General features: G+C 37.7%; 2 protein-coding genes across 2 annotated transcripts; one reads left to right on the top strand and one right to left on the bottom strand.

The window, feature by feature from the left end:
- On the bottom strand, positions 1-3,867 carry LOC132939498 (uncharacterized). Its single transcript, XM_061006693.1, has 5 exons — positions 3,793-3,867; positions 1,499-1,810; positions 647-1,027; positions 249-317; positions 1-150 (listed from the first exon to the last, which is right to left on the bottom strand). Exons 1-5 carry the CDS (start codon positions 3,865-3,867, stop codon positions 1-3), a joined length of 987 nt encoding a protein of 328 aa, XP_060862676.1.
- Positions 3,868-12,512: 8,645 nt separating this feature from the next.
- Positions 12,513-15,710, top strand: LOC132939489 (uncharacterized). Its single transcript, XM_061006682.1, has 4 exons — positions 12,513-13,141; positions 13,427-14,831; positions 14,893-14,897; positions 14,990-15,710. The coding sequence occupies exons 1-4, from the start codon at positions 12,513-12,515 to the stop codon at positions 15,708-15,710; spliced, it is 2,760 nt and encodes a 919-aa protein (XP_060862665.1).
- Positions 15,711-16,913: the final 1,203 nt, after the last annotated feature.

Here is a 16,913-nt window from a genome sequence, read left to right as displayed (position 1 = left end):
TTATTTATTCAATTTGAACAAAATTTGTATTACTAAATAACCAATTGCTTTGTTTAATAAACTAAATAGTTGTCTTATATTAATATGAAACATTCCATACAGCTCAAAATAGTAGTGTTCGTGTAATCTGCGTAGTAAAAAAAACTTGATCTAAATAAAAATAAAAATAATTATTCCTATTCAAACATTTATGTAATATGAATAACATGTAGTTAATATTTATAATAGTTATAAATAATATAATATACCTGACGTTTAATTCTAGGGTTTCTTTCTATTAAGGAACGTTGATGAAAGACAAAACTCATCCGATTTACCTGATAACATAAAAGTTAAATTTGAAATAACTCAAAAATCAGAATAATTTACTAAACACAACATTGATTTTTAAATTCATACATATTAAAAATAATCATTTATTTTTACTGATAATTTTAATACAAAATATACATTATAAAATATAATACAATATCTATATCTATGTTATTACGAAAGTTTTATTATTGGTATCTATGGAGCAATTTAATATTTAATCTTTTTTTTTCACAAAAGTTATTAAGTATTAATAGTTGATAGAAAATAATTATAAAAAGCTAATTAAATCTACATTAAATTCAAATAATATATAATATTATAATATAAATACCTCTTTTTCTGTAACGTCACCAATCATGAATAAAATTAGAACATTGACTGTTCTCGTCAACATCCATATGAAAGTAACTACCGAAAAAGTATCATTTTCATAGTCTCTAGGGAATAATATATTATTGTATACGCAAAGAATATTTTCAGCAACATTTGCTGCAATAAAAACAACAATGGCCGGCACACCATATATTGATCTATTGACTTGATGTAAGCATTCTATAACTTCCAAATACATGTCTCTGTAGGTACTTAAACAAGATCTTCTTTCCGGAATTTGTTCGTTTATCATGTAGACCATCCACTTTATGTATGATATTAGTAGTATATATTCAAAAAGAACAAAGCATTGGCAAGTATTTAAAACCATTATCATGACCTAAAAATAAGTGATAAATAGAAAGCCGCTCGTCCATTGACCATTATACAAATGTATTACAAAATAAAAAGTATAAAGTTTCCTCAATGGAATAAATTGATCTATTACTATACAAGGAAATTGTCTGTGTTGTAGAAAAAACACTTTTTTTTTTATTCGAATGCGGTTTCTAAATATTTTTTTTCTATTTTCTTATTCATAAAAAATACTTATAATGAAACTTTAAAAATGTTCATATTTTCTATTAAATATTTGGCACTATAATTAGGTTTAAAAAATAGTTAAAACAAGTATCTTCATTTTTTTAAATATATTCACAATATATTTGTTTTAAATGTATTCGAATACGTAGTCGGCATATCTCGATACTTATTTATTCGAATATGTATTTAAAATATAAAATAAAAGTATTCATTAAAAAACTGATTTTTTCTGAAATTATAAAATATGTTTATATATGAATAATATTACCATGTCTTTTATTTCAATTAAATGTTTATGCGATATTATCCATAGAGTTGTAGCTATAATCCCTACCATCACATTTACAATCATTATAACTATAGGAATCCAATTCATATATGTTATATTCATCAGCAGTTTTACATTCAGACGTATCAATTTTTCGTGAATTGATTCAAGTTCAGTCAATACCATGGATAGTGGATTATCGAAATATATGCGCCAAATAAAAAATATGAATTTTCCAATAAAAGATAATTCATAACAGCAGAGATATATTAAGGACGTTAGTTCATAAAATTCCGGATCAACTTGTATGACCTGTAAAATAAAAAATTAAAAACAAATTACACGATTATTACATCATATTATATAACAGGTATGTATTTGTATTACATCACTGAACTATTCATTTATTTATTTGTTTATCAAGAAGATAATGTGCTATATTGAACAAGTTTGTTGGAAATTATACTTTAAGAATTTATAAAGAGTATAATAATGTTATCATAAGAGTTTATATGTTATGAATTTGTGATAAATATATTACTATTGTGTCATTTGACTGAACATTGTATGAAATGCATATCTGTTGACCAAATTAAAATTAAAATTATGGATGTTTTTAAATGTGCCTATCATGTATGTATTACCATACGAAACTATTCAAATAAATTTAAATATAGTTATTACCCATAGATTGGCCTTGTAAAAGTTAAATAAACCAACATAAATTAATATACATCGCAAAACATAAAACACCACCGACGTCTTATAATTACTGTGGTTGTAATTTATACTACCACCACCGAAAATCAAAAAACCTTTGTTAAAATTATTTAATACTAATCTCACACTCATAATAATATTTTTTACAACTTTAGTACAAAAAAACTAATGGTCATAACTAGTGTTTTAAGATTTATGGTGTGTGGCCTTTGTGGATTTTTACTGAATTGAAACTAACTAATGTTTTAAATTTATTTAAAAATGGATTCGCATTATATTTTAAAATAAATACTTGGAAAAATCGTTGAAGTGAATAACAAATATTATTATTAATAGTGAATGTTTCAAGATATATATTATTATAAAATGTAAGGAGTATTCTAAGTAAAGTACTTATTAATAACATAAAAATTGTAGTAAATACTTGATAAGTACATTTATTATTATAATTGTGTATGTTAAATTAATATTTGTTTTTATTGAACACCGACTCAATAACATTTCGAATGTTTTGGAAAGTGTTTACTATACGTATACCTATTTGTATCACTTGTATAATAAAAATATTGCTTTGCGAAAGCTGTCCGTCAGTCTATATTAATAAGTGTATTTTATGTTTGAATTGCTATAAAGTTTACTGATAGTAATACAAATAGGTTGAATTTATCTATTGCGAAAATGTTATATTCGACAATGTCATTGTGTGTATAAAATATAATAATATATTTAATAAGTTTCAAGTTTCCATGAACAATATTTTATAGGTACTAATTAACTAATTGACTAGTTGGTTAAAAGTTCTAACGACTAATTAATTGGCTAATTATCGTGATTATGTCAAAATTTGAACGTCAGATGCTCATAAAAAATATTATGGATTATGTAATTTTTTTAAATTGATGTAATAACAACCTATGAGGATTATTGTATTACTTTTAACGTTTTTTGAGTATGTGAACAATTATTTATCGATATCAATTTTAAAAGAACCATTTAAAAATATTGTATTTTTTCTGTATTTGCCTTACGATTATCTGATATTAATTTAAATAATAAATAATAAATAATATATATAATAAACGAAAGTATTCCATTAAGTCTGGTTTATTCCGAATTTCTCTATCGTACTTGATCCATTTCATTAGATATTTATACAACTACCTATTAATAATTAGAACATTATTTGGTTTCGGTCAAGCTGTTTCGGAGGGATTCAATAACAAACACTGTGGCACGACATTTTTATTTATCTTTATATATATAATTCTACTGTAAGGGTGTATGTCACTGAACTCCTCCTAAACGGCTGGACCGATTTGAATGCAATTTGTTGTGTGTGCTTAAGTGGGTCCTTGAATGGTTTAGACTCACAATTGGACCCATTAATCCCAACCCGGGGAGGTGCTCAGACAGGGATTTTGAGATTTACAATGGAAATTGTTGTTTATAAATGGTTTCTATGGGTTATAAGAGAAATAATTAGTAGAAATTACTAATTAGAATTTATTTATTGTTGGTGGCCATAAGTTATTCGGACAAGAATACATCAAATCGAATTTTCGCACATTGCTTACTAAGGTTTGCTGTGTTGTACTTTCGTGCTTAATAGTTTTATATGCTTTGGCAATTATTGTGTATTTTTTATTCATTTATTCTATTAAGAAATTATTTAAATAACTTCTTGAGTAGGTACATAATAAAAAATTAAATAAAAGTGAAATATTTATCAACTTTACATTATAATAAAACTATTATTATTTTTATGTAGCTATATTTTCAAATAATATTGACATATTATATTATATTATATTCAAAATTTTCAAAATTTCTTCATATTTTCGAGTTTTACCCTCCCGGGTTACGCCGTTGCGCGCGTTGTTTGCCTTTTTTTTCAAAAACTTGAGTTTTAGCCCTCTTCGAGGCGTCCGCCCTCCCCGTTTGCCCTTTATTCGCGTTCCCCGCTAAATCTATTGGCCGCGCGCGGCCGCGCCCCGTTCGCGGAGAGTGCCTCCGTGGAGAAATCCGTCGCCGTGGTCTCGGCGACGTCACGTTTTTGACGATTTTTCGACAATTTTCGAGTGCCCATATCGCCGCCGTCGAGTGGGTATTACTATAAACAGGCATAAATACGTGCGTCGGAGCGTTCGATTTTTTTTCGCGAATATCGCGTTTTCGACGTCCTAGGGTGGCGGAGCCGGTCGTCCGCTGCCCAAAGCGGTGGGATCGCCGGCTCAAAAGCCCTCTGCGGACGTCGAAACCGCGTTCGTAATTCACCGGGAAGGCGAAACGGCTTAAGAGTCATAGATTCGACACCAGTTTTCAACTCAGTAGGTAGGTAGGTAGGTAGGTAAGGCGTTGGTGCGGTTGACCCGGGGTCGTGGTTTCGATGCCGGCAACCGGGACTGTCGTTAATTTGCTTCGGCCGTGTTAATTCGGAATTTTTTTTTCGCGTTTTTTTTTTTCGTTATTTACCTTTCGCTATCACTCCCGCCTTATCATGATGATATTCGTATTTAACGAACATTTTACGTTTTTTTTTCTTCAAAATTCGAGTTTTACCCCTACTGAAGACGTCGGACGTCCCTGTTGATGACTTATTCGCGTTTCCCGTCAGATTTTGAGGCGGCGCGCGGCCGTACTTTTTTTGCGACGGGGCCTCCGTGGCCGAGACGACGTGCTTTACGTCCGCCACCGTTTTTTGCCTTTTTTTTCAAAAATTCGAGTTTTAGCCCTCTTCGACACGTCCCCCGGCACAGTTCGCCCCTTATTCGCGTTCCCTGCTAAATTTATATGCCGCGCGCGGCCGTACCTCGTTCGCGGAGAGTGCCCCCGCGGAGAAATCGATTGCCGTGAGCGCTTTTATACTAGACAATAGTAATATAATTTCCCTACATGTATACTATGTAGGTAGTACTAAATATATTACAGTTTTTAGGGCAGTTGATTGTTTGAGGTAATATAATTTGCTTATTATAAACTAATAGATCTACATGTATTTAATTAAATTGTGGCAGTTAAATTGTATAAAGATATGGCTATACTATTTGATATTACTTATGTAGGTAGGTTTAGTTATGAGTATTAAGTGATCAATTAAACTATTTGATAAATAATTAGCTACATTTATTAAGCATCGTTTGATAGGTTCAATCATTAGCATAAAATCAAATTATTAAATAAAAAATATACACAGCTAATGCTTTTATTATCTAATAATAACTAAACTAAATGTATACTATGTAGTACCCACTTCATTCATTACAGATTTTAGGTGAGTCAAATTTGTTGTAGCATACAAATGATGATACAGATTTTAAATAATACAATATTAATAAAGAAAATAAAAATGTATGTATTTAATTAAAGTCTGGAAATTAAATTGTATGATTATATGACTATATACTATTTGAAACAACTTATATAGGTAGGTTTAATTATGAGTACTATATGAAATCAACTATAGAATAGACAATAATAACAAAACTGACGTACATGTATACTATGTTGTGCTAAATATATTACAGTTCAAGTGAGTTTGGTTGAGGTAATGATATTGTGAGGATACTATATAGGTAGGCCAGCCTAATAACCTCAGGAGTTGAATCCTTATTTAAATAAAAAAAAAAACTAATATATAGGTAGGTTTTGAGCCCATGTCAAACGTTTATGTGGTTAAATATTAAATATATAATAAAATATTACAGTTTTTAGGTGAGTCAAATTATGTATATTAATAGACAAAATATAACTTATTATGTGTTTAATTAAATTCTGGCAGTTAAATATTGTATTATGATATGCCTATACCATTTGATATTACTTATGTAGGTACGTGTAGTAAATATTGTTTTTAAATAAGTAATTGATGAACAACAATAATTAATTTAGCGGCGTCACGTCGTTATTACTATATACAGGCTTGATTATATGCGTCGGAGGGATAGATTTTTTTGCGCATTACGGTTTAAGAGTTATAGATTTGCCATCAGTTTTCAACTCGATAGGTAGGTAGGTAGTTTTAGGCGTATGTGCGGATGACTTGCGGGTCGTCGTTTCGATGCCGGTCGCCGGGATTGTCGTTAATTTGCGGCGGCCGTGATAATCCATATTTTTTTTTTCGTTATTTACCTTTTGCTATCACTTCCGCTTATATTATTCATAATTAACGAAAATTTTACGATTTTTTTTCAAAATTCGAGTTTTACCGCCTATTCGGACTCCGTACAGTTCCGTTGAAACCTTTTTCGCGTTCCCTCCTAGATGTATAGGCCGCTCGCGGCCGCACTTCGTTCGCGACGAGTCCGTGGGCCGATTGACATCGCGGAGAGCTCCGCCGTCGTGTCGCTATTACTATCTTATACAGGCTTGAATATATGCGTCCGAAATATTTTGAATTTATTACTTAATTTTGTGTTTTCGGTGACAGTAATGAACGGTGTCCGCGATTCGACGCAGTCGGATTGCATACCTGACGACGTGACCCAAACGTCGCACATTGTCCGCTATCCGACAAAGTCGGATTGCCTACCCACACCACTGAGGTGACTGACCTGCTAGACACTCAAAAAGAGACGACGGCTATATGATTTGCATGGACGCCCGAAATGTTTTACAATTTTTTTCACGTAATTTTTTACTTAATTTTGCGTTTTCGGCGACAGTAAAGAACGCTGTCCGCGATTCGACGCAGCCGGACTGACCTGCTAGACACCCTAAAAAGACAGCGGCTATATGATTTGCATGGACGCCCGAAATATTTTGAATTTTTTTTCACGTAATTAATTTTTGTGTTCTCGGTGACAGTAATGAACGCTGTCCGCGATTCGACGCAGTCGGATTGCATACCTGATGACGTGACCCAGCCGTCGCACATTGTCCGCTATCCAACGAAGTCGGATAGCCTACCCTTATTACTACGACGAACGTCATTCGAGGTGATTGACCTGCTAGACACTCAAAAAAAGACGGTGGCTATATGATTTGCATGGACGCCTGAAATGTTTTACATTTTTTTTTCACGTAATTTGCCTACCCGGATAACTGAGGTGACTGACCTGCTAGACACCAAAAAAATCGCGGTGGCTATATGATTTTTTTACGGAATTTCGAATTTCCAGCGGCATAACCCGGGCTACCACGTCGAACCACGGTGGTCCTAACCTTATTACCAGACCTCCTTATCACACACCAACCGGCTCTTGACCGTCGACCAGATCAAAAGACCACTGCAGCTTCCGACATCGGTTAAAACTCTTCGCCAACCCCGGGGGGTTTGGGAGTCTCCCCCAGCGACGCTCGGATGTCTAGTAATATATAAAACAATGTTAATTAAAATAAAAAGATCTTTTCATAATATGAATGATGTCATCCATTTTTTGATTTGGAGAAATGTACATTGCAATGATTATCCATAATAACTTGTATGTTTTTCCTTATGCATGCAGTAGCACAAGTTCACCAAATGGACCTACTGGGAAGCTGAATAATTGAGATATTTCTAGTTTAAAGTATTTTTTTATTTAATTTTTTTGTTTTGTATTTAAAAAAAAATAATAATAATAATATTTTTTTATAATATACTCAGAGTTATTTAAATATTTTAATTTAATTTAATTTTTGTTTTTATACTCAAAGAGTTATTTAAAAATTTTTTTATTTCATTTTTTTATTTTATAAGTAAAAAATTATTTAAATTTTTTTCTTAAATTAAATTTTTTGATATATATTCACCGAGTTATTTAAATATTTTACTTCTATTTAACTTTTTATTGTATACTCAGTTCTTTAAAAAATTTTTTTTATTTTATAAAATTTAATTAGCACAAAAAACATGTTCCAACAAACATTTGCACTGCTGGCGTGAACTTGGCAGCGCAAAATTGGAAATTGGCCTCCCGGGGAAAATAACGTACAACAAATTCCGTATGTTGTCCAACAGTGTCCAACAAATGGAGACAAACTTGTGTAGCACAAAAAACATGTGAACTTGGCAAGCCAAAATTGGAAATTGGAGATGAACAAGTATAGCACAAAAAACATGTCCCAACAAACAGTTGTGCTGCTGACGTGAACTTGGCAGCGCAAAATTGGAAATTGCCCCCCCCCCCCCCCCCCCCCGGCGAAAATAATGTCCAACAAATTTTGTATGTTATCCAACAATCCCCCAATAAATTTGTTGGATTGATTGGATCGATGTCTGCTAATGTTCCGCTGCCAAGTTTACAAGGGTAATGAGGACACGATATTTAACAGCCGAGCTGTGGCGTCCTGGATTTCTTAATAGGCACCTAAATATTGTATAATATTATGAATTTAAATATTGAAGTAATGTCTCATATATTTATCTAGATAACAATTATTTTATCTTTATTTATCTATATAAATTCAATTTTTACAGTATCTATCTAAATCATTAAAATCCATATATCTTATCTATATATAGATAATTTTTTTTATCTAAGCTCAACACTGGGAATAATTAGTCTTGTAAAGTATTCGAATAAAAGTATTTGAATACTTTTATTTGTATTTTTATTCATTAGAAAAAATGCTTTTTTCCGATCCGAAAAAATAGTTTTAAATTTGTGATAAGACATATTATAAATCATGAACATTTTATTCTTTGAATGAAATATAATATTGTCCCATGATATGATTATTTTTATAAACACCAATGTGTTGTGTCTTATATGGGCCGTATCATATTATGAGGTCAACATTTAGAAATAACTTATGATTACGATATAATATTTTTAATTATTAATTAATTAATGTTCATTACAAACCATTCAGAAACTGACAAACATTTGTTGTGAAAAAAAGTATTCTAATAATATTCGAATATGTATTCTGAATATATTTTTTAAGAACTATTCGAATACGAATTCTGAATACCTACCTTAATTCTCATTTATTCGAATATGTGTTCCGAATACAAAATAAAAGAATTCTTTCCAAGACTGAAGATAATGTATCACGCCAGGCAGCAGACCTATAATATTTAACTATTTGTTGCTCTAAATCTAATATTAAATCTATACATTAGCGTATAGATAAAGCATGAACCAAATTATATCATTTCGGGGTCTTTAGTGTAGTGCTAACTGGAGTGACAAATTTTAACATATCTATCTATATCTATATCTATCTATCTATCTATCTATCTATCTATACTATATATACAATTGTAAGGGTTTTTCTTCGACCGCGCTAACCGAGAAAACTACTGGACCGATTTGGCTGAAGTTTTTTTTTGGCTGAAACCCGACACTGCTGAAGGTTATAGTACCACTTTTGGCAGTAAAAAAGTTCATAAAAGTTCATAAAAAATTAAAAACAATTGTACCTATATTGGGGCTAAGGTCCATCGCTGCCGTAAGAACTGCTAAAGAAACTGCGGTGACGACGGCGACGGGGGGCTCGGATCCCCCGCTGCTGGGCGGAAACCGACCGCTACAGACAACACGAGGCCACCAGAACTCTGAAGGCGGCAGAGCGAGGACGGATCTGGGGGCTGCTGGCTACACCGGGCCGGTGTTCCCGCGCCTGCAATGGTGAAGCGCCCGCCGGTTCGGGGAGGGGCTGGCGGGCCCCCGGAGTGGTCTGACCTAGGTTGCTGAAAGGGCATCGAGGTAACCCCGTGAAGACTTACTGGCGATCTCCCGCCTGGCAAGGACGGCCCAACCAGGTCACGACGAGTCAGGCGGATGGAACGACCTGTACAAGTACACACCTGCTACCGACCGCGCCAAGACGAGTCACGTTGAGAAACTGGCTGACTAATCTGGTCCGGGAAAGGGGCAGGCGGGGTACGGTCTTAACGAAGCTAGCCCTAGAGCTTCGAGTTAACTGAACTGTAATCACAAGGGCCCGGGGCAGGTCATGTTTGGTGCTAGCGAAATGACCAAGGACCTCCGAGTTCCCTGGGCCACCTGTACCTTCCAAGGTGGCAACCTGGTGGTTTAGAATTCGCTAAGCCATAAAAGGTTTGAAATGGGTAGGAAGGCGGGGGGGGCGCTCGAACAAGGCTACACCCTCGAGCGCCCTCACGAAAAGCTCACTCATGATTGTGCGGAATCGTGAGGAGCAAAAAGAGCCGCGGAATTGAGGCCGCGGCTGACGATGTCCTGCCCGGGTACAGGACTGGGTGGATGACGAATGGCCGGAAGGCGTCTTCGCACCCCCGGGCCACCTGAGGGCCCCGTCCCGATCTCAACGCCAGTGGAGGGCGTATCTCCAAACCGAGCTTCCCGGGGTAATAGGAAGCACCTGGAGGTGGTCTCAGAGACTTACCGGTGGCGACGGGGAAGGGTCATCAATGAAGGAAAAGAGGACTGGCTAGGCAGCTTTCAGCAAGACCAGCCATTCCGACAGTATACCCCAGAGATGGGCAGCTTGCCAAATGCAGGTCCTCAAGGATCGCAGAGCATCTGCTTACACATACGACTGCCCGAATGTCAGCTACGAAAAAGATCCGCGCTCAAGGTGCAAGCGATCGGAGCGGACCGAAACGCTGAGCGCGGACTCACGGGAAAAACCAATAACCGTGTTCCAGGCGTATCAACGCACTGAGGAAAGGGAGACCTGATAGGCACGTCAAAAGACCCCGACGTGGGTCCTCGTATAATGATGACCGAGGTGATGGAGGGCACCTTCCTTTTCCGCACGGGAACCATCTACCCAAGTGGGAGAATTACACCACCTGCGGCAAACCAGTGAGCTTGGGCGAGAGGCGCCAGAGCATGACGAGGGAAGCAGACGCGGACCTCCATCGGCGCGCTGGCGCTTCTAGCACGAACCCGACTGAGAGCACACGGGCCCGACCAACTCGTGTGCGAACACGTGCAAGGTGGAAGTCCGGCTGGGGGACACCCTCCATCAAGCACTCAAAACCCGAGCATTCGGTACGGACACGGCACCCGGCAAAAGAAAACCGTACCACTCATAAAAGGTCGCGTCGCGACAGCGTAGACAACTGCCCCGACGCCGATGCTAGTGGGAAAAGAGTCGTTGTGAGTACTCTGGATAACGGATCCTTCAATCTCATCTCGCGGGCGACGAGGATAGCCCCACTGAAAACCCGACTCAGCTAACGCCCGAACGGTAACAGTGCCCGTCGAGCTGTGTGGCGTGCGTCCGGCCGACGTGCGCGTGTACCTCGAGTGCTCGCGCCCGCCGGCCGCGCGTCCGCGACATATGTGGATGGCCTCGCGAGGGCTGTCGGGAGTAGCGCCTTAGTAGAAGGGGAGTTATTTGCCTGGGTCGAATCCAGCGCTCGCCGACGCGGTTATACGAAACCCACCGATCTATCTCGTACGAGAGTAGACGGCGGGGGACCGTCAGCCTGGCGCCAGGGCGCCCTGACGTAACCCGTCGGAGAGATGTTTCCGCGTCACCCAAAGGCGTGAAGGAGCCGCCCTCGAGACATATGGCTAAAGGTGTAAAAACCCCCGAGGGACTGGTCTTATAACTCCCCGTCACACAGTGGTTAGTAATGTACCTATATTGTGCGGGACGTATTTTGACCGTTTTATTTTTGTATTTAGCATAATAATATGTAACTATGACAATATTTAAAACATAATAATTATTAATCATATTTTTTTACCGCAACTAGGATTTTTACATATTTTGATATTTAACCTGTTTTGATCCCGACCGCAACTCGGATTTTTTTTTTTACCTGTTATAATCTCGACCGCAACTCGGTATCAACCTCATTATCATGCCGAGAGCGCAAAGAGCACGCATTAGCAGAAGAACTGCCAATGCAACTCAAATGTATAACAGAAGGCAACAAAATAACACACCAGAACGTTCTCAAACACGTGCTCAGGAGCAACGTAACGCTTTGAGTATGAAATCAGCGTTTAATTATCAATCCGAGACTGATTATTTAAATATTAAAGCGCTTCAAATTGGACGAATGACTATATTATGTCCTAAGTGCCATGCAAAAAAATGGAAAGATGAAACCCATGGACTTTGCTGCGCTGACGGTAAAGTTGTTTTACACCAATTTGAGGATCTTCCAGACCTAATTAAAAGTTTAATTGATAATTCTCACCCTCTATCAAAACATTTCTTTAATAATTCTAGACGGTATAACACTCTGTTTCAAATGACATCGTTTGGAGCAAACGAAATAAGTGAAGGGAACTTCATGCCCTCTTTTAAAATTCAGGGTTAAGTGCATCATTTAATAGGTAGTTTATTACCCGAAATTGGAAATAATGCTAAATTTTTACAAATATATTTTATGTCAGAGTCAGATCAAATATATATTCGAACAAATATGATCCCAAATTTAAAAAGAGGTCTCATTGAATCATTGCAAACAGTTTTGCGTGAAAATAATCACCTCATACAGAGCTTTAGATCTAATCTGGAGTCGAGGTCGTTTGATGAGTTGCAAAACTTTAAGTTAATTATTCATGCCGACAGAGTTCCTCAAGATGAACACAGAGGTCAATATAATGCACCTACCATCGATGAAGTAGCTGTATTATTAGTTAATGAAGATAAAGGTCCCAGAGATATAGTTCTGCATGGTCGGAGTGGACACTTGAGTCGAGTTTCCGAATTGAATAGATCTTATGATGCACTGCAATATCCATTGATGTATACTAGAGGCGAAGACGGTTATCACATTAATATATTACAGGAAAATAACCAAAATCGAACCAAAACTGTATCCTGCATGCAATTTTATTCTTATAGGTTTATGGTTAGAGAAACAAGTCTAAATCATCTACATTATTACAAAACATTATTCAGCCAATTCGCCGTAGATATGATGGCAAAAATGATTTCTGAAAGACTACACTTTATTCGTAACCATCAAAAACAACTACGTGCGGATGATTATGTTCACCTCCGAGATGCTGTTAACAATGATGCAAATATTAATGCTAATAACGTGGGGCAACAAGTAATTCTTCCCTCCTCTTTTACTGGCTCCCCACGTTACATGCATGAAAAAAATCAGGATGCCATGACTTATGTTCGTTAATTTGGCCGTCCAGATTTATTTATTACTTTTACATGCAACCCGGAATGGCCGGAAATAAAAAATGAATTATTTCAAGACCAAAAGTCGTTTGATAGACACGATATAATCTCTAGAGTTTTTCATCTCAAACTAAAAAAGTTTATGCATGTATTAAAAAATAAATATATTTTCGGAGATGTAAATTGTTATGTTTACAGTGTTGAATGGCAAAAACGAGGTTTGCCACACTGCCACATTCTTTTGTGGTTACAAACGAAAATACAGCCAGATGAAATTGATAAAATTATTTCTGCCGAGATACCAAACAAAGACAGAGATCCTATACTTTATGAAATAGTATGCAAGAATATGATTCATGGCCCATGCGGCGAGTTAAATATTAGATCGCCATGTATGAATAATGGAAAATGTAGTAAGAAATACCCTCACAAATCGGTCAAGGATACTCAAACTGGAGATGATGGTTATCCGACTTACCGACGGAGATCACCAGATGATGGAGGTTATACTGCAATATTAAAAGTTCGTGGTCAAACAGAAATCGTGGTTGACAACCGTTGGGTTGTACCGTATTGTCCAGTGCTATCTAGGTGCTTTAATGCGCATATTAACGTAGAATACTGTCATTCGGTTAAAGCGATAAAATACATATGTAAATATATTAATAAAGGATCAGATAGAGCTACTTTTTCTGTTAATCGTGAAAACGATGAGATTACAAATTATTTGAATGGTCGATATATATGTACTTCTGAAGCGTTTTGGAGAATTTTCAATTTTGATATCCATGATAGAGATCTGACAGTTCAGCACTTGGCTGTTCATATAGAAAATGGACAGCGTGTTTTCTTTAATGCTAATAATCTTCATCAAGTTATTGAAAATCCAAGAAAAACGACACTAACTGCATTTTTTGAACTGTGTTCACATGATGATTTTGCAAAAACACTGTTCTATCATGAAGTTCCTTCTTATTACACCTGGGGTAATAGCAGAGGCTGGTTAAAGAGAAGACGGGGAAAAGATGTTCCAGGTTGGCCAGGAATAAAAATGGACACTGCCATTGGTAGAATTTACACGATTCACCCAAATCAAAGTGAGTGCTACCATTTAAGATTGTTACTAAATTATGTACAAGGTCCTACTTCATTTGAAAGCTTGAAGGCCTTTGATGGAGTCATTCACGCGACTTTTAAAGCTACCTGTTTTGCTCTTGGGCTTTTAGAAAATGACGAGCAATGGAAAAATACTCTAGCGGAGGCAACTCTTTCAGAAAGTCCTTCAAAATTAAGAGAATTATTCGCAATAATCATAGTTTTCTGCCAACCGCCTGAACCTCAATCTTTGTGGGAAAAGTTCAGAAATGATTTTTGTGAAGATATTCTTCATACAGAGCGCACTCGATTAAATGACTTGCAATTTACTTTTTCTGATGAAATATTTAATAGAGGTTTGATTGAAATAGAAGATAAAGTTGTTTGTCCATCTGAAAAATATTTAACTGAATTTGGAATGAACTCACCTGTTCGAAATGAAAATGCATCTGATCCTTTTGAATTCTCAATTTTGCGTTCTTACGATAATAACCGATTACAAGAATTTGTAGAAATCAATTTACCAAAATTAGTAAATGATCAAAAATATGCTTTTAATATTATTACAGAAAGCGTAATGAATCATCAAGGAAGAGTTTTTTTTTTAGATGCTCCGGGTGGTACAGGAAAAACATTCCTAATTAATTTGTTGTTGGCTCAAATTAGATCCTCAGGTAAAGTTGCATTAGCAGTAGCTTCATCTGGTATGGCAGCAACTCTCCTTAGTAGCGGCAGAACTGCTCACTCGACTTTCAAGTTACCGTTAAATGTATTATTTGATACAGAATACGTTTGTCCGATTCGTAAAAATGGCCCTCTTGGAAAAATTCTTCAAGAAACCGCATTCGTTGTGTGGGATGAGTGTACAATGAGTCACAGATCACATATCGAAGCAATTGATCGAACATTAAAAGATCTTAGGTGTAATAATAAGTTTATGGGTGGCATAACATTTGTTTTCGCTGGTGATTTCCGTCAAACCTTACCAGTAATCCCTAAAGGTACTCGAGCTGATGTCGTTAATGCTTGCTTAAAATCTTCCCCTATATGGAACTATGTTGAAAAACTTTATTTGCGAACAAACATGAGAGTTTATTTATGCGGAGGGGACGATATTTTTCCAGCACAGTTGTTGAAAATTGGAAATGGAACTTTAGAAAATGAAAATGGTTACATTTCTGTCAATCACACGATTGGACGGGTGGTCAATAACGTGGAAGAGTTGATTTCTACAGTTTATCCTGACATTTTTAATCTGTCCAATAAATCTTATCAATGGTTATGTGAAAGAGCTATTATCTCTCCAAGAAATGTAACAGCAGAAGAAATTAATGATATCATCCTTCTAAAATTCGATGGACACTCACGTGAAACTCACGCCAGATGACCACGGTGCAGTTGCAGCGGGACCCGGTACTGTGGGCCGCCTACACGCGTGGGTGGGAAGACCGGACCGTCGTCTTCCAAAGGGCGACGAGCGGCGAACCCGCAACCGCAATGCGGCTCAATAGGTCGCGCAGCCCCAGGCGGGTGACTCGACCGACGGCCACGGCACGACCGGTAGCCGCAGCACGACCGGCGACCCGAACTCGACCGGCGCCACCAACGACAACAAGTCGGGCACCGGCGAGACTGCCTCCCCACCCACTGATGGAGAGACCGGTACCAGCGCCAAGGACGTCGACCATCCCGCCTACAGGAACGCCCGTCAACCCGCTACCAATAAGGGACACCACCACCGACACAACACCACCGGCCTCACTCAACGCCCGCCAGCGCCGGAACAAACAGCGGATGCGGGACTACAAGTCAAAGCAGACGTCCCAGCAAAACCGCCTGGAAAAACCGGCACCAACACCAGCCCCCGTCCCGCCACAGCTAGAACCTGCGACACCGGACCTCACCGTGGTCACGGTACCGGAAGTGACAAACACTTCCGGAACAACCGGAACCGCGGAAGAACCAACAGCCGCGACCCCTCAAACCGCGGATATGGAAATATCCCCGGAAGAGGAGGCGGACCTGTTAGGTGAGACGGACGCAGGCATGGCTGGCACTGAAGACATGGAGGTCAGCCTCATGTACTTCAGTCCCCCCACGTCCCCCCAACATGACTAGACACCACCAGGGCCACGTCCGCTGAACACAGCTGGAAAAACGTGCCCACGGACAGGTGTCTACCACAACCACCCTCCACACACACCCTTTGACAACACCGGCAACGGCCGGAACACCACCGCCGTTGGCAGTTTGGGGGGGGGGGGGGGGAGTATGACGCGGTCCCGCGTAATAGCTGTTTGAATTAAAATAGCCGTTTACGCGGAAAGCCGCGCAACGCTTCTCAAACAAACCGCCAATCGACGATGGACGACGCCGGCGCGCGACACCCGCGCCGTGAACCGTCGGCCGGCCGTTGAGGGAACCGGATTGTAATGTCACTAGTTTTCCGACGATCGATACGACACGGTCAACCTGTGGCCCGAGGAGTTGCATCAACCATCGACTGTGGAAATCTGATACACATAGTGTACTTACTATTTGTTTTTTTGTTATTGTTTTTTTTTCGTGTTCACACATCTCATTAAACACA

Source organism: Metopolophium dirhodum, chromosome 1 (genome assembly GCF_019925205.1).
Source record: "Metopolophium dirhodum isolate CAU chromosome 1, ASM1992520v1, whole genome shotgun sequence".
Classification (NCBI taxonomy): Eukaryota; Metazoa; Arthropoda; class Insecta; order Hemiptera; family Aphididae; genus Metopolophium; species Metopolophium dirhodum.
This window is presented reverse-complemented; position numbering and strand designations above follow the sequence as displayed.

What these genes read in the sequence shown, in the direction of transcription:
- LOC132939489 (XM_061006682.1), top strand. Translation starts at nt 12,513, where the DNA reads ATGATCCCAAATTTAAAAAGAGGTCTCATTGAATCATTGCAAACAGTT. An exon ending in ATTAATGCTAATAACGTGGG is followed by an intron (nt 13,142 to 13,426) that starts GCAACAAGTAAT and finishes TTATGTTTACAG; the next exon opens with TGTTGAATGGCAAAAACGAG.
- LOC132939498 (XM_061006693.1), bottom strand. Translation starts at nt 3,867, where the DNA reads ATGAATAAAAAATACACAATAATTGCCAAAGCATATAAAACTATTAAG. An exon ending in GTACAACACAGCAAACCTTA is followed by an intron (nt 1,811 to 3,792) that starts GTAAGCAATGTG and finishes TTTATTTTACAG; the next exon opens with GTCATACAAGTTGATCCGGA. An exon ending in GTGACGTTACAGAAAAAGAG is followed by an intron (nt 318 to 646) that starts GTATTTATATTA and finishes TTATGTTATCAG; the next exon opens with GTAAATCGGATGAGTTTTGT.